At 41.9% G+C, this 18,770-nt stretch overlaps 1 protein-coding gene across 1 annotated transcript; it reads left to right on the top strand.

The window, feature by feature from the left end:
* The first annotated feature begins 4,323 nt into the window (after positions 1-4,323).
* On the top strand, positions 4,324-18,487 carry LOC133344815 (acyl-CoA-binding domain-containing protein 5-like). Its single transcript, XM_061555025.1, has 11 exons — positions 4,324-4,608; positions 6,182-6,296; positions 12,371-12,491; positions 13,402-13,474; positions 13,847-14,000; positions 14,149-14,293; positions 14,428-15,227; positions 16,239-16,444; positions 17,014-17,067; positions 17,149-17,255; positions 17,697-18,487. The coding sequence occupies exons 2-11, from the start codon at positions 6,221-6,223 to the stop codon at positions 17,707-17,709; spliced, it is 1,749 nt and encodes a 582-aa protein (XP_061411009.1). The 5' UTR covers positions 4,324-4,608; positions 6,182-6,220; the 3' UTR covers positions 17,710-18,487.
* Positions 18,488-18,770: the final 283 nt, after the last annotated feature.

The following is an 18,770-nucleotide window of genomic DNA, read 5'->3' as shown; positions in this document are numbered from 1 at the left end:
TGAGAGGAAAGCAAGATAAGAAAAAATGGAGTAAGTGTGACGGCACAGCGAAACTAAAAGATCAAGGGGAGAGGGTGGAAGAGCGAGAGGAGAGCGCAAACGTTGAGGAGGAAAGCGAGAGGAGAGAACGGAATGAGCCTGTGGCTCACAGCTCCCAAGCAAACGCAGCCGACGACGAGCGCGCGACGTTCGATGATTGCGGGGGGGGCGGGGCAGTGGGTAAGTGGGCGTGACTAGAAGGGCGATACCAAGTTGGGTTGGATTGGGGGGGGAGGGGGTTGGGAGTAGGTTGTTCGTTTTGGATGAATCCAACTCAATCGGGTAGAGAGGGGGGATATAGCAATGACCAGAGGCAATTCTCGACCTGCGATTTCATTTCACAGTGGGGCCTCACACCACTTTGAGACGGCCACTCAACGATATTTATCCATCACGACCAAGCATCTTAGCCGCACTTTCTACTTACGCGGCATATTTTATTTAATCTTGGGAACAATACGATATTTCTCTTGTCAATTCTGTCGCTGCAAGGATGTCTTTCGGCGACTGAGGCGTGTATTCATGTGGGTCATACCAATTTTTTTTATTCCATTAGACCATCGGGGTAATTGTTCCCTACCCTTCAATAAGTGGTGGCGAAATCTCCTTCGCCAGGTACACAGGAGGTCGTGGTTTAGATCCCGAACCTGACGCCTGCTGCTGTATATTAGGAGTTTGCGGTGTCACTCCCCCCGTGGTCGCGTGGATTTTTCACCGGATCCTCCGGGTTTTCCCTCCATATTTAGAACCCTCCATTTAGGGGGCGTCCATAAATGACGTCACGCGATTTTGGACGATTTTTGACCCCCCCCCCCTTCGTCACACGGCGTCACAAAAAGTCAGACCCCCCCCCTCAAATATGACGTCACAAAGCTCTGCCTCCCCCCCCCACACAAAATAAAACTTGCTTCAAATCGCTTTAAGCTATTGTCATCGTAGTGCGTATTTAATGTGGCGCTGCACGCTGATGTTGTAGGAGAAAACATTTATTAAAACGTATATTTAATTAAGTAGAAAGTGTTGTTTATATTTATTTAAAGTTGCCCATTTTGATGTGTCGTCACATTTTTCACCCCCCCCCCCCCTCGTCACACATCGTCACAAATGTCTGAACTCCCCCCCCCCCCTAGGTGCGTGACGTCATTTATGGACGGCCCTTTGGAGTATTTGGCTGCTAGAAATGTGCACATGATAAGCCACTTCGTTGCGCTATTATTTGTGGCCAGGCCTCTTCTTAATAAAATATATTTTAAAAATCTATTTTTAAAACACGCTTTTATGAAATGTACTAAAAAGCTCAACATAAATATTTTCTGTTCAAGTACTTTGCATTACATATCTTTCATATACTCTTCTTGGAGCCAACTCTAAATAAAAGCGTGGGGCGCGCGTTCTGTTTTGGAGCAAATATGTCTGTATTGACAATGGGAAGTAAGTGTACATATCTTGTTAATGTTGTCATTAGACTTACCCGGTAAAAAAAAAATCGTTGAGTGTATCAATGCCACCTGTCAGACGGTAACAATTGCTCGCATTTATTTTGATAGTGACCTAAAACAGAGGGACCACAATGTACTAATGTGGCTGCTGATGCTTTTACTTACACGTTTTCGTGTGTTGTTTTGAGACTTAGAAACCACCTCCATGCACTTTGCGCCGGCCCTTTAACTCGACAAACCGCACGGGTCCTTTATTTCGCACGCGTTCGCCGATTTCCATCCATCTCCCCTTTTTATTGCCTTTCTCTGGAAAATCAGACATTACCCGTCTGCCCGGTACGGCAGCTGAATACAATACAGTACCGCTTGCATTATTTCCCGGCTTACAGGGTAGGGCGACGGCGTTAACAACAAGGGGGTGGTTCATGATTTTGTTTTCATAGCCAGGATTTTAAATCCACGCGAGCGCGAGGTCGGCATAGAACAGCTCCGTCAGTGAAATTCCAGCCAGTTTAAATATTAATCCGTCCAAACAACCAAACGCGTCGCTTCACAGTGTTTTGTGAAGCCGAACAGAAAAAAAAGAATCTGCAATCAAGGTTAAAATTAGCATCGTAAAACAAAAAGTTACCGTGGTTTGTGTGTTGATGAGACTCAGTGGAAATCGTTAAAAAGCGTTTCCCGATTTGAACAAATACTGCGGGGAAACATTGGTCTTAATGCCAATAGTCATTCCAAACATTTATGGATATCTTGTCTCAATTCACTTTGTAGTGGTGAAACAGTTATCTAAGTGTATCCATATACTTTGGACGTGACGGATTTTGCCTTTAGCGATTTGGTAATTTAAAATGTTCGGGTTCATGATCTTAATTCGTTTATGCTGCCTTGTTTGGGTTGTCTTCTATGTGCTAACATGCTCGTTTAACTAACATAAAGATTACATTTTCACTGACAATATGTGCTAAATATTATTCCATTTGTTTACCAAGGATGGCCTGTGCTTCGTGACTTTTTCAAGAGGGTCCTGCCAAGGTTTCGCAATAGGGGGCGATGAACATCGCTATGTACAGTATAGAATACATTGTCGATACAGTATTTAAATTTTAGCGATGCTTGAACCCTTTCGATCGTGTGGTAATTGATATAATTGCCATAGAGTAGATTAGTAATTGCAATAGATTGATAATTATATAATCCACGCACACATAAAATGCCCGACAAATTAATGATGTCTTCCCTCTCAATGCCACAACTTATTCCACCGAATCTATCATAGTTTTGTGAAAGTACTGTTTACGTTTTTTTGGCAACGTCAACCTACCCATCAACCAAGACTTCAACAATGTACGTCACCGCCAACTCAAGTCCCTATTCCATCCCTTCTGGGATCGCCCTGTCACCATCCGAGAATCTCACATAGTTCCAGAAGAATACTAGCGAACAGAGTGGAACAACGCAGATGTCCAGAATTAACATCTCATTCAAGAGCCAAACATAATCGCACCTCCTGTCTTTTACATTCCTCCTGAAAGACACCGGTGGGACCATCAACAGCACCAGAACATTAACAGGCCGATGCGCACATCTCGCCACGGTAGCGAGATGTTAACTATCGTGCCTGGTATACAGGAGCTCGTGGGTTCGATCCAGACCCCGACACCTGTATATTTGGAGTTTACATGTTCTCCTTGTGGTCGCATGGATTTTTCTCCTCCGGTTTTCATCTCCACACTTAGAAACATGCGTGATAGTATTTGGCTGCTATACATTTCCACGTGATAAGCCACTCAGCAGAGCTATCATTTGTGGCCAGGTCGATTCTGAAAAATAGCTATATAGCTCAGTGGGCCTTACCTGGTAAAATGTAGAAAAAAAGTTTAGCATGGAAAATTAAAGACAATCCACAGTGAGATTGTCACCATGCAACCCAAACTATATGGACCATATAGTCAACCACTGTAGTATGCGGCTTTTTCAAAGGAGGAGGAACTTCTCACGAAGGCCTCTTGTGGCTAGCAGACATCCAACACTGGCATTCATCTCATGCATAATATTGCCATACGCAAGAACGTAATAGGTGCTATTAGTTGCTCATCAGTGGCCATACGAAACTCAGTGATGGAAATGGGCCGGAATGCTCCGTAAGGCCGTAGTGGGAATGACAATTTGAACTCGACTGCGTTCAGAAAGAAATCAAGGATTATTATTTTTTTACTCACAGATAAGACTCCTAGGTCCACCCACAGACACGCACAGAGACTCACAAGGACACGCACAGGCGGAGCAAAGCTCCTCCTCAGATCTAGTGGGGATCGGAGGAATCATCTTCTTGGTTCTTTCGGTAAAGTCACGAAGAAGGGAAATAATAAAATAATACAAATAAAACATTAAATAATTCTCACGACGTTTCGGCCGCAACGCAAGCAGCCATCCTCAGATGAAGAACAGTATCTGACACTGGAGACGTGAGAATTATTTTATTATGTTTTATTTTTATTTTATTATTTCCCTTCTACGTGACTTTACCGAAAGAACCAAGAAGATGAATCCCTGCAGTCACGAAAGCTTTAAATCGAAATCGGAGGAATCATTTATGAGTTTCCCTCCCACCCAAAACAATATCTTCCCATTTAAAGCCCGCACCAAACCCATCAGCTCTTTCCACTGCAAAGCCACCAACCGCAAAGCCACCACCGCAACCTCGGCAGCCAACCGGGGTCAGGGGTCAGCGGTGAGGGAGGGGGGGGTGGAACAATGGATGAAGAAGCGCTGTCCCACTCCCCAAACGACGGGGGGCAGCACTGAGCAAGTCTGCCAAAGGTGAAGGCGGCTACTTTAGTGACACAGACAGAGAGAGAGACTCGGGGTTGGTGGCGGGCGGTGCGGGTGTGAGACGAGAGGGGAAGAGAGTGTTGTTGAAGCAGAGCTCGAAGGGTTCCGTGACATCTCAACGCCGCAGCAAAGTGCCGCTGTGGCGGCGGCGGCGGTGGGAGATTGAAGCGAAAACGACGACGGCGGCGGTGACGGCGGCGACATCGTCAGCGTCCTCAAGGAGGTTACCAACGAGACGTCGTCCTGGTGCGACAAATAGCAAGCGACAAAGCGGGGCCGTGGGACAGACGCATTGGTGAGTGTCAGACGTGCAAGGTGCCGATGCCCGTGGGGTGGCGTTCATGTTGCTGCTGCTGCTTCTGCTGTGCAAGTCAATGCTGTTTGTAGTGGACAATATGGACACTAACGTCGTCACGTTATGGTCTCACACCGTGTTAAAGCCACACGGTTACACCCCGTGTTCTTGTACAGGGAAATTGTGTTTGCAACAACAAGATGGTTTTTGTGTGTGTGTCTTATTTGTTTGTGTTTCTCCCTCGTGATGGGGCTTTGCAGGATGAATGTTGGGAATTATAAGGGGCAAGGGGTGAACGATAAGGTCTGAATTGTTCTGTAATAATGTAGGCACTGATAAGGGGTTGACAGGTGTGTGTGTGTGTGTGTGGTCTTATCCACTGCTGAATGAATGCATCTCCATGATCGATTGTTCATTCACTTCTGGACCAAGGCTCCCATGTTATTATAATAGCCTTAGCCTAATCCATTGCTGGACAGTGGCCTGACCGTCGTGTTTATTGCAAATCCACTTTGATGAATGCATCTCCAGTATCGTCATTCGCAGTTATCGACGACTGGATGAATGCATCCCCATAATCACCTTCGATTAGCACGGTTGGCTATGTACGGTGCGAACGAAGTTCATCAAATGTCCTGTTATTGCACGCATTGTCTAAGCACTGTTGTATGGATGCCCTCATCCTCTTCGTCATCATCATCATCAGAGCTACTTGTTCTCCCTTTAAAGTTACCGATGTTAAGCGTACGGACAACTGCGTTTGAATGCCATCAAATGGATGATGCAGTCACTTGATTTACCCTATTTGTATTTTGTTTTTAATAGTGTATATTATAGCTATTTTATATTTTATTTTATTCAAAATTTTTACATACGTTAGCCCCTTAGTATTAGTTAGACTTTGTACCTTTAGTATAGTTCGACTTGTACACCACTTATTTAAGATTTAAGATTCCTATATGTTGAATGTAAGCACCTTCCTGCCAAAGTAAATTCCTTGTCTGTGCGAACTTTCACGGCGAATAAAACCCTTGCTGATTCTGATCTTGTGATACCGTACAGTATCACAATTGTGTCCAATTCAGATCCTCGACAGTTGTACAAAGACTAATGATTATCATGCAATCGATGATTATGACGATGATTATGATGCTCATCTATAGCTTGCTTCCCTCCCTTCACTACCCATTCTTTACCTCTCGATTCGGCCAAAACACGGAGTTTATTTGCACCTGTACCGAACTTTCTTGGGCTCCTACATGTGTCCTGTTGTTTTTCGATTGGCGTGTGTGTATGCCACTGTTTGACTAGACTATGGACACATTCCGCTTACTTGCTGCCACCTGTCGTCGCATTTGCACACTTTGTTTGTGCTTAGATTGTTAAACACCTCGTTAGTTATTAGTTGTGCAATATTTCTTAAGGACCCTGCGTTTGTTCTCTAAAACATTTACGGCTATGCTCGCACACCACGGATCTCCCTTGCAGATCGGCCAGGAAACTGGTTAAACGAGACCATCCGTGTCTCAAATCAATTTAAAACCAACTTGTTCCTCTCTCTCTCTCTCTCCAGGTGAGTCCGGTGTTATAGGAAGGCGAGGCAGGGTTCCCAATGGCAGACGGCGGATCTCAGCATCAAAAGCAATTTGATGCGGCTGTTAAGCTTATTCAGAGTTTACCCAACACCGGTGAGTCCTCCCTTGTGTCATGGTTTTCGGGGTATCAGCATCGCCAGCATTATGGCTGCGGACCTGCAGAGTTGTGTCACCTGGCCTGCTTTCCTCAGTGTTGAACTCTTTTGGAGGTACACAAACCGATAGCGTTTTGCATTAAATAGGGTTTACAAGCAGTCCTCGACTTACGAACTGGTTACGTTCTTGAGACCCGTTCGTAAGTCGATTTGTTTGTATGTCGGAACTCAATCCTTAATTGTACATACGGTTTACTGTATATTGATTAAAACATAAAATAAGGTGACATGAAAATAAAAAAAACCTGTTTTATTGAGTCAAACGGTTCACCGTCATGCATCACACGGGATGCTGGGACTCATTACATCCCGCGGAGGATCGCTCCACCGAACAAAATTGTTCTGCGGTTCGGTTCGTAAGAACAGTAAGGTCTCAGAGTACGCGGGCTCAGAGTACGCAGACGCACTCATACGCGACCGACCCCGATTCATACTTACACTTGTGACTCGTACTTTCACTACACAAACGGGGCGGGAAACGAGTCAAATCATGCCCCGCCATCACGTGAACGTTTATTTGATGGCGTGTAACTGTATCACCCGTGCAAGAAATGAATCCACCCAACTAGCATCTTTCGTATATATCATATACATATGATTAGTGAATAATTTACTACACAGTACTGTACTTTATTAAACATTTATGTATTTATATACATTTTATATACATGCTTACATTTTATATACCCTCGTATAGGCGAATCCCCAACTTACGCGAATTCGCGCTTACGCAGAGGCACACAGATCTTAACCCTCACGTACTCTGAGACCTTACTGGACAAGCAAACGTTTGCAATTCGGGTGGTTAAAAAGAATAACATCTTATGGTGGTTCACATGTAAGTGCAGATGTTTGTAAGTCGGGCGTTCATATCTCCGGGAAATGCCTGTATATTGAGTGCTCCTCTTGCCAGTAACTGATAATGCAGCAGCATTTGTTTAATAAGCATATTTTAGTCCATCAGATGAATGGGTTTCCAGATCAATATCAAGTTGAATGCGTTTAAGCAAGTAAACTCTTGACCTGACGAGAACCAGAAGGTAATATTGGTCTGGCTAATGGACTAAAACATGTTTCTATTTTTTGTGTGGAAACACAGATTGGAGATCTGAGTATACGGTACTGTATATATCTGTTTTAGGTAGCTATTCTTGGAAACCTGTAAGGCTTCCTTGGACATTCAAGTCACAGTTTTTGTCAGTTACATATGTAGTGACATAAGAAGGGAGGGGCTGCTGGGGGCTCTGGGTTCCCGGGCGGGTCCAGAGGCTTAAGCCTCTGGGCGCCAGGCGTTGGGTTCCCAGGGGGTCCAGACGCTTAAGCCTCTGGGCGCCGCCAACGGGGGGGGGGGGGGGGGCTGTGTGTGCTCTGTGGGATGTCTGGTGGCGCACACGGCCCCACCCCTCGTTGGACCAGGCATAAAAGGAGAGCTCCCTGGACGATCGGGGCCCAGTTGTAACTCAAGACCCAAGACCCACGACCAGCCATCTGAAGACCCTGGGACGCTGTGAGAGCGAGTGCTGGAACTCTGGAACTCCCGACTCTACGACCTTGTGAGGGCGAGTTCCGGAGCGTAGCCAGAGTAGAGTATCTAGGCTGTGTAGCTAGGCTGTGTACCTAGGCTGTAACAGAGTATCAGGACTGTTGGAGAGTTGGACTGTTGGAGTGTTGTATCGTAATAAAGAAGTTACCTCTACAAGTGTCTCCGGAACCCGTTACACATAGATATACACCACTCAAGACAATACATTTACACATACTTATCCCATCTTCTGGTAATTAATCAGATATTTTTCTTCCCATGATACATCCTGGCTTGTTGTACCTCAGATGTGGCACCCCTATGTAGGAGACCTGTGGTCAATCTACTGCAGGGGTAGGGAATCTTATCCTTACTATAAGGGCCAAATGGAAATTTTAGCAGGTAACCACACATTAATACACACCTTAGCGTTATTCAATAATAGAGCAAACATATTTGGGCTCACCTTTACAGGGGATTAAACATGATAAAACTAGAAACATGGTGGTGTCAGGTTGAACATATACCCCTCTAGTACCCGTTTTTAATGTGGCCAACATCCTTGCAGCCCATATGGAATTGGGTTGCGTATCTTATTTCGCCTGGGGGCTGTAGGTTCCTATTTTACTGTTTTGTGCAAGGTGTCGAAATGTCATTAACTCTAATATTGGTCAGCAGTATAAACTACTCTCACAAGGTTAAGTTGACTTTGCAGTTGTCCAAGGTGACCTTGGGCATGCCCATAATATCTAAGATTACTTGTCCAAAGTGCTAATGCAACCTAATCCTACTGGCACAAAAGGAACCTGTGTAGATGTACTTATACACATGCCAGACATTTGTATAGAAAGTTTTACTGAGCATTAAGCATCTGTTTTTGGAGGGACCTGCATTGGATTTGGTTAGCACTATTATTGAGTGTTGTGGCATGTAGGAGGAAATCAGAGAACTTGGATGAACCCCACGTGTCCTCGGGGTTAAATGTACTGTCCTATGGCCGCCTCACAACCCCATGACTACAATACTTGGTAATCTTTGTTGCTTAACCATAAAAGTACAAACCAGGCCCAAGTCTGCTTAGCTTCCAATATTTAACAAAATCAGGTGCATTTAGAGTGATTATCTTTGGCACCAAGCTGCTGTCACAGCTTCTACAATGTTTGTTAACACTGCCCCTAGGGGCTCTTGTTACAGAATATCCTTATGCTACACACTGCTTGATGCATTTCTGTGCATCAATCTTATATTCTAGGCTGAGACCCACAAGGCTAAGGTTGAGATCGAGGTCAGGAGCTTTTTAGGTCGAGACTAATGTCAAGGCCAGTCAAAGCTGGATCCTCTATGCTGAGGCCAGTGTCAAGGTGGGGTGCCTCTATGCTATGTTTTCACACTGAGGCCATACCGCTGAGGCCAAGGTGAAGAACTTGAGACTTGAGAAAATGTCCTCAAACTGGCATCAATACCAAGGATTGGTCTCGGAGACCGACGACTGCTGTGTATACCCATCCATACCTGACACTCAGGCAAGGTTGGCAGTACAGTAAACTGTCGCAATGCACGAGATCTGAACTCGAGAATTTTGCATATTTGCGAGCTACTAGCTGGAGACTAATTCCTTATTTGTAACCCGTTGGACTACAGTATTCGTGAATGTACGTGCCAGACCACTGACACTGGGGAAGTGCGCGCAGAATATTGCATTTGAAACTGTCTGCGAAGATTGGGCACACCCCCTCGGCTGCAACATTTGGTCCTCAATCTCGCAGCAATCCCCTTCTCTATTGTGCGTAAAAAACACATTGTTCTTTACAATATGACATTTATATATTATAGTCATTGTTATGAAACATTTACCTTTTCCCCCCTATGTGCACTCGTACCAGGAACATAACCCCATTTTTACCATTGGAACAAGGTTTCTGCTTTTGCTAATTCTGTATTCGCAAGCATTTTCAAGAACGTAAGCCTTGCGGATATAGAGGGTTTGCTGTACTTGCAATGATGTTTGCTGTGGCGGATATAGCTCTTGACTTTAAGGCACCAATCAGGTGCCCACTTTACAACCATAATTTGTGGAGTCTATTTTAGTAACCTAGCAATACAATGCAAGCACCTCTGTGGCCACCACCACTTGCCATGCTGGTACAAGGGATAGGCATATTTCGGTTACATTTTCCATCCACAGCCATGACCTTTCCCCACAGAATAAACTGTACATGATTATTTTGTAATAGCATGCATTCATTATGGCACCAGTTTTGTTGCAGCCTTGTTTATGATAGACATAAAAAGCATGGAATCGAATGGTTGTATCTCATTCAGTTGACTGCAAGTAAATGTATTAAAGAACCAGCTCGTAAACAGTCTGCTTATCATCACAAGAAGTAGTTCATAAAAGTGACTGGTCATCATCACCAGAATAAGTTGTATGCACATTCAGTTTAATATTGGATGTCAGTCTGTTTCTCGAGCTGCCATTTAAAAAACTTTGCAGAGCCCGTATCGATCAAAATACTTATATTTGTGAATCATATTCATTCATGTCACCTAAAATTGCTGTCTACAGCAGTTTGCCATTGAAGCAAGGATTGACTTTAGACCCCATTTTGATGGAATGAAGCATTGAAATACCACGCATCTGATCTGTCGAATAACGTGACTTATATACATCTACGCTTCCTGCTTTCAACCAACCCACACTAACAAGTGTGGTGAAGTATGGCGAATTACCCCAGAGCCCACATGGCATGAGGAGGCCATTATCCTTCAGTATTCAGTATTGTCAAAGGGTCTATACTTGTACTTTTGACGGACACCTTGCAGGTACCTCTGTTGGTCACATGCAGTGTAGTGAATTCCAGTGTGTAATAATAGATCACTATGCTTGTAAATGAGTATCAGCTATGCCTGGCACATTACTATGATAATAGCAAACTGAAGCTCACTCAAATCTTTACCAGCATTTTTGGCAATCGTGTTTATGAAGAATTAACGGGAAGCCTAATAAAAAGGAAGGTGGCATATACAAGAACATACCCTAGGTAGGTCAGCTGCAGAAATGACATAGATGATTCTGCAGGGGAAACTGGTAGGGAAGAGGAAGGAAGAATGTGAATAGTTGGACAGAATCCTCTACGAGAGATGCTGAAGATCGTGAAATATAGAAAGCATCTGTCTTGGACATCAACCCTCCATTATGAAGATGACACGAGATGGATAAATGACAAAGAGCTGTTTCTAATGGTGTGGAAAAACTATTTTTTGTAACCTATTCACTTCCAATGCCTGCCTAGGGTGACACACTTAAGCTTTTCCCCTATACAGAGTCATGTATCTTGCAGAATGGTGCTTTAGTATAACCTATGTGTGGTCTTCTCAGCGAAGCATCATTCTACGTGGAATACAGAACCATTGGGAAAATCACGAAAAACCTATGCACAGGTGGCATTTGTGTGTAATATGTGCATGACAAATCAGCAGGGACATATATTTAATAACCAAACCAGCGCTCTTCAATTGGCACATATGGTCCTAATTAATATGGATCATCAAGGGACTTCCATAATTGGTTGTCAATTACATTAGCAGGCGTTTTGTACATGCAAAATTGTCTAAATGTCTGACATTTCACTCCATTTGCATTCAATTTCCTGAAACTTAGAATGTCAACCAATGTCTGAGAATAGGTTTTCCCCTTTTTTCTGGCAACAAAACAGGTGTTAAGATGTTAAAACACCAAACTTAAACCTTTTACAAGGAATCATGTCTGCATTAACCACAATACTTATGGTCAGAATGCAAACAAAAAACATACTCTGATAATATATGCATTGTCTTTGAAACTGATTGGTCCACACCAGAGACAGCTTTCTTTCGAGCCCAGTCTCAAATAGTGTTAGACCAGAGTATGTTTTTTGTTTGCATTCTGACCACGAGTATTGTGGTTAATGCAGACATGATTCCTTGTAAAAGGTTTCAGGTTTGGTGTTTTAACATCTTAACACCTGTTTTGTTGCCAGAAAAAAGGGGAAAACCTATTCTCATATTTTGGTACTGGCAAAGGAGGTCCCATGATGTCAGCCAATGTCATGAACAAAAAATAAATAGAGCCAGATTGATGAGCCAATTAAGTTGAATAATTGACTAAAATGTGTAATCTACTAGTGCTTTTGTGGTTGATTATTCAGGCTTATTTAAAAATAGCGGAATCTCACGCAGCCTGCCTCTCACAGCCAGTGTGCGGCAGTTGATAAAGCCAATGAAATCGCTAAGTCCCGCCACCGCCTCGCGTTCAGCAGCGCAAACATGGAGAGGTGAGACTTTCTTTCGTGAAATATTTTCGTGTTCCCCGATTTAGTCGTGTAGGTGAACCCGGAAAGCGATAAATTGGTTACTTAAATCATTGGATTAGCCCAGCACAAAGATAACGCTGTCACGAACTTCAGTGTGGAAATAAAATTATTATTTTTTCTTCACATGTGCTGTTTTAGGATCAGTCCAGCCGTCCAATGAGGTCATGCTGAGACTGTACGGATTCTTTAAGCAAGCCACACGGGGGCCATGCAACATCTCAAGGCCTTCTTTCTGGGACCCACTTGGACGCCAAAAGTGGTAGAGGAAGCAAATGATGTTGACACAGATATTTTCACGTGTTACAAATCAATATGATTTTGGCTTCAAAAGACGTGTTTGCTTCTATATTGTATACTTTTATTGTGTACTGTAAACTGGGTTAAATAGAGCATATGGCCAAATTGACTGGAATGTTCCTGATCCTGTCTTGGAAGCTGAGAAGGGATAACCCTGGATAGTGCTTGGATGGGTGACCACCATGCACAAACAGGTTGTCATTATGTGGGGCTACGTAGTGGGCAGCAGATGGCAGTTCAGCTAAATCCATTGTTTTTCTATGCCCTCACCTCTAGGCTGCTTACTTTGACCAATCCACACTGGCCAGTCAGCAATATGACATATAGTCAAATAACCTCTGTGAGCTATACTGTGTGGGGAGGCCTTCATCCAGAATTCGATTTATAAAACAGTTTTATGTTTACTCTAAACTGAAATGTGGAATGGAATTATCATGCATTCCAAAGTGGCTTAAAATAAAAAAAATTGACCAACATGATTAGCGTTTATATGCAAACATACTTGTGTTATTTTACATGTCACTTTAGTTTCCTTTTTTACAGTGGAGGTTATTTTGGAGAGTTGCATCTATTTAAAAAAAAATATAAAACATTGTCTCATAAATTAGATATAAAAATGAGCACTTGTTTTTTCCAGTAACCGTATCATGTCTAGCTTTTGCTTTGTGTTAACCTACATTAAGCAACCTGCTAATATAGTTTTTTTTATGTTAACTATATATGATTTTGCCTGATATTCTTTTTCCCCTTTGGCCCTTTTGAAGTGCAACTTCCACTGCACCAGTCTATAATCAAATGCTTTGTTAATTTGTCGATAATGATGTTGAACATATATGGCTGAGTACAGTGTTTTTTTTGCATAAATATGCCAGGGATGCCTGGAATGCACTGAGTCAGATGTCAAAGGAAGAGGCTATGGCTGAGTACGTGAATGAAATCAAGCAGGTATGTATGTCTACGTAAGCAGAAAGGTACCGGTCTTGTAGTTTTGCACAGAAAGAGTCAAGACAAGCTTAATATGGTAATATATATAATTAAGGATAAGTATTAATTTACAGACCTTTTTCAATACACTGTTGGATGAAGGCTTCCTGACGCCATGTTGGTTATGGGTGTTGTTTGACTAAACTTCACCAAGCTGGTCAGTGAGACTGGGTGAAGGGAAGTAGGTGAGGACCAGTTCAGCTATCACTCGCCACTGATGTTAGCCATGACCGGGAATCGAACTCAGGTCGCCAGGTTCATAGTGCAGAAAACATGAAAGCATAATAAGTTAATGTTTTATATTAACAATGGTTATTTACTTTGTCATTACAGATATTGGAAATGTTGCCCATTACAGACCGAGTGGAAGAATTTCTTCTCACGCTTGGTCCTTTTTACGAGATCGTAGACAATAGCCTGAACATATCGACAAAACAAAACTTGAACCTACCAAACATATCGGACTACCCCAAATACCTGAGCTTGGGTAAGCAATTATTAAGTATGCATTTGTCTAACCTGCACGTATAATAAATGTGCATTTGAAATACGGACAGAATTGCATGAGACCTGTATGAAACCTCAAAACAGGGTGAGTTGTGGAAAATATCGGTGTGCGTGTGCCTGTATTGCAGAACCAAATGACTGGCATAAGTCTTCTCCCATGCAGAATGTCAAAGACCCACAGCAGAGCCTTGATTCAAAATGTCATGACATAAATTTAAATGGAAAATATGACACTGAAGATTATCTTGATGATGAAAGAAACAGTAAACATTTGTAGACTTCAATAAATGGCACTCTTTCAACTGTGACGTTTTTACATTTGCATATGCTTTAACTGGTATTTTAAATGTACAATGCAAGTCTTAAAAGTAATATAAAATTAATTTTAACGTGTTTATTTTTCTCAGAAAAAAGCGAATGAAAAATCGTCAGATGAACGAACATGCAGCTGACAGTCCTGCTTGGGGTGAACATAATGGATTCCCTTTAACTGCTACGACGGGCACTGCTTTAAAATCCCTCCAAAAAGATGAAACCAATAAACCAAAGATGAACTGTTTGCACCAGGATGAACATTTACAGCATGAGAAGTCCTTTTCCCCTGAGAGGAGTTTGCTCAATCTTCCAGCCTCTGGATGCACCCAACTCCAAGGTGTCAACTTTGTGGCAGATACAGCAGCCAAAGGCAGCAACCCAGATGAAAGCAAGATAAGCTCCTTTACAGTGGAACAGGAGCCTTTGCTTATGCTGAGACACGTTGAAGGAGAAGAAGGCAGTGCATCGGATGAAATCACAATCTCTCTGAGTGGCAAACTAAAACGGTCTGCAATAGATGGAGGTGTAATTTTGCCACATTTCACAGGTGATTCGGACAGCGAACATTACTGTGACTCCATGGAACACCTCAATGTTGAAGAAGCCACAGAGGGTATGGAACATAGCAGAGCACAACTTAACTGCCCTGTCAATGACGAAACTAAATTCAAGACATATCGTGGCCAGCAGATGCTTCTCAATGGCTCGTTTAGGCCACCTCATTTTGAAAGAAAAAGTAAAATGATCCATAGTGGAGAAGGAATGTCACCAGAAAAGAATGGTATCCATTACAGGGAAGGGACAATTTGTGCCTCACAATGTATTATTCAACTTCATGGTAAGGAAATCCTAAATGAAGACACTGAAAAATTCAAGATTCAAGCGGAAAAAGGTGATTAACAATATTTGTTTGCATGTTTTGCTACAAGGTATCTATTTTGTGTTTTAAAAAATTAACACCTGTTTTATTGCCAAAAAGGGTAAAACCTATTCTTATTTTTCATAGTTTGATACTGGCAAAAAGATCCAATCGAAATATTTATTTAATCAACAAATGAGTTATGAAACTATTGTAATATTTAATATTTGCATAATAAAAAAATGGGGTTCTATCACGTAAATATAAAAGTGGTGTTAACCCACTGCCACCCGACAGCCAATTAGTAAGATTTGTCACGTGAACAAACGTGCCAATTAGTTACTACTTCAGCACACCGGTGTGTTGCAGACTAAACCCACAACATTTACAATTTGAGGACGTTTCGCTGGTTATTACAAACAGCTTCAGGAAATTTTCCAGAATTGTGAAAACGTCTTCCTGTTTCGATCTTAAATAGAGTAAAGGTAATGTCGTCACTGTAAGCCTGTCAGGTGTGAAGATCAGAGGAGAGTTAATGTAATATAAAATACAATGGATTATGTTAATCTGAGAATATGCAGTACCTATTATCGGTTGGGTTATAAATCCCAAATATGACATATTTGGCATTTTAATTTAAAGCTTTCATGACTGCAGGGATTCATATTCTTGGTTCTTTCGGTAAAGTCACGTAGAAGGGAAATAATACAAAAATAAAAAATTGTACTATTAAGAACATATTTGGCATTGATAATAACATGTTGGAGCAATATGCTTTGCTTTGTTAGCGTTTTAATGTCTGCATACATTTCCACTGAATCAAATGCCTTTGCAAAGGACAAAAAAGCTAGACAATTGTATTTGGTATTCATATGCCTTTTCCAGAATCTATGATATATTATTACTGATATATTATTGCATGTGGTGTGGTGCATAGTAGAAAAACACTTGAATCCAACTCATTCATGTAGTCGGCTGTATGTGGCATTAAAAACAAGCAAGCAGAGTTATAATGCTTTACCACCAACCCAAATCCATCACCAGGCCAAGGACTCGCCATGTTGGTCGATGGAAGCATGGAGGAGCCAACAGCTGGCACTAGCGGCAGCAGCAGCAATGAATTTGACCAATCGAGACGACGGACGTTCAATATCAGCAAACAAATCACTATCACCCTCCAGCGGCTGCAGGAGGACATGGAGAGGGTTCTGCGCCAGCTTGGAAGCTTGGAGGCACTTGTCTCCTCTCAGGTCAGCGTGACAAATTTGGCTCGGGTGACATAAACCTGTTTTTAGAGAACTGAATGCTCCCAAAATGTTAATTTGAAACCCAAACATTTTCAGCAACCAACAAGAATCAAATCTGCATTTGTTGACCTACGTTGGTCTAATCTTTGCTTAATGTCAACTTTGTTTAAATCTATGGCTTGATTTTACACTAATGCTTTATCCAAATTATGAATTTTATCTTTGGAAAGTATGTTAGAGGTTGCTGTGTACTGACCACACTTGCTTCCATGTACAGCCCTTTTGGCAATCCACTGCTGGATGACGGCCTCCTTGCACTGAGCAGGTTATTTAAGCATACTTCACCATACTTGTCAGTGCAGTTTGGTGAAAGTGGGGAGAGGCTGCTGCACCACCCTGACGTAGCCCTGCAGCAGCCTACAACACCTGTTTTATGCATGGTGGTCGCCCATCTAAGGCAAACCCTGCTTAGTGTCTGTGATCTGACGAGATCAGTAGCATGTCACGTGATTTTGTCACAGGCATTGTGTATTGTGTATTTAACTGTAAAAGTTGAATTCTTTTTTTTTCAGGCTATGTCGGCTCTATCTCCAACGAGGCTTGAAGGACATTTGCCGTTAAGATTGGTGAGTGTAAACAAAGTCGCTTACAGCAGATTTCGAGGGTTGGTCCTTGTTGCAAATAGTGAGCACATGTTGTTCTGACAGCGTGCTGCAGGAAAACGCACCGGTCTGTCACGCCTAACGCTGCTATTTCTTCTGGCGTGGCCATTCTTCGCCCAGTGGATTGTCCGTGTCATTCTCAAAAGGCGTAGGTAAGGAATTGCCATACAGGCATGTGATTGCTTGATTAATGAAGAAGTTTATGAGACTGCATAACAAACACTCGACGGCTTGAGGACACACATTTGTTTCTTCTTTAGAAAATGGCGATAATGTTTGTTGATCTTCTTGGTTCTTTCGGTAAAGTCACATAGAAGGGAAATAATAAAATAATAAAAATAAAACATAATAAAATAATTCTGACGACGTTTCGGCCACAACGCAAGCAGACCTGTTCTTCACCTGAGGACGGCTGCTTGCGTTGTGGCTGAAACGTCGTGAGAATTATTTTATTATGTTTTATTTTATTATTTTATTATTTCCCTTCTACGTGACTTTTCTGAAAGAACCAAGAACATGAATCCCTGCAGTCACGAAAGCTTTAAATCGAAATGTTTGTTGACTCAAATTTGTTTGTTTTTTCCACTTTTCAGAAAAACTGCCTAGCAAAGGTTTCTTCATATTTTCACAATCAATGATTCGTCCAGGAATGATGAAATTGTAGTTTTAGAAAACTGATGAATGTAAAAACTACTTCTACAATCAAAATAAGTAATCCTGTTTAGCATGCCGATTGTATGACTTATATGCAAGCTGTTAAACATGCCTTCTGCTCTTTTGGGATTGCCATCTCTGTTCTACCTTTCTTAGTTTCGCATTAAACAATTTAATTGCATGGTTGCACTAGCACCAATACAATAACCTTTCGAGATAAGTACCATTGTATTAGGTTCCACACCTCCGTTTTAATGAAGTTGTCGATATCATTCATAGATATGTCCACCATTTGTATCAGGAAATATTGGCTCCTCACTGAAAATAAGTCAAGTTTACAGATATAAACCCTGTAAATCTTGAAAATCGTTAGAGTATAAATTATGTTCATGCAGTAGATGACCTGATACATATTAAAGGTAAATAACCACTGCTTGAGTTATATTTTAGAATGTGATGGTTAATGTAAAAAGTATGACGTACTGATTGCAGTAAATACGAAATGGTACGTTAAATGTTCAACTTTGCACTAATTTTTAAATATCATCGTGATGCTAATGCATGACTTAAATCAGTTAAAGTATTAAGCAACAGACACATGTTGTCACAACACATGAATGTAGAGATGAATAATTTATATTTTTAGTCATGAGCACTTTCAGTTAAAATTTTGTAAAATAAAGTAATGTATATCAAAATCTCAATTTTGTTGAATAAAATATTGGATGCGCATGACATATTCAATGTGTTGCCATTTATTGCGGCAGACACTGTACCCACGTGTATTTTACTTGTATATTCCTTTACCTTGCAAACTGCTTTTACGGTATTTCACTCCATTTAGTCGATTGGCAGGTTGTGTGGTGGGGTAGTGTGGGTATTCCCACCTATTCCAATACCTTTATTTCCCGCACCTTCGATTAGCACGATTTCTTAAGTACAATGCGAAATAAGTTCATACATACTGTACATATACTGTATTCCAGTGTGGTACATTAGGACCACATTATAGT

This window comes from Lethenteron reissneri, chromosome 20 (genome assembly GCF_015708825.2).
Source record: "Lethenteron reissneri isolate LAM-NWPU_2019-01 chromosome 20, ASM1570882v1, whole genome shotgun sequence".
Lineage (NCBI taxonomy): Eukaryota > Metazoa > Chordata > Hyperoartia > Petromyzontiformes > Petromyzontidae > Lethenteron > Lethenteron reissneri.
The sequence above is the reverse complement of the archived record's forward strand: the minus strand, read 5'-3'. Positions and strand labels throughout refer to the sequence as shown.

What these genes read in the sequence shown, in the direction of transcription:
- LOC133344815 (XM_061555025.1), top strand. Translation starts at nt 6,221, where the DNA reads ATGGCAGACGGCGGATCTCAGCATCAAAAGCAATTTGATGCGGCTGTT. An exon ending in CCCCAAATACCTGAGCTTGG is followed by an intron (nt 14,001 to 14,148) that starts GTAAGCAATTAT and finishes CCTGTATTGCAG; the next exon opens with AACCAAATGACTGGCATAAG. An exon ending in GAAAGAAACAGTAAACATTT is followed by an intron (nt 14,294 to 14,427) that starts GTAGACTTCAAT and finishes TATTTTTCTCAG; the next exon opens with AAAAAAGCGAATGAAAAATC.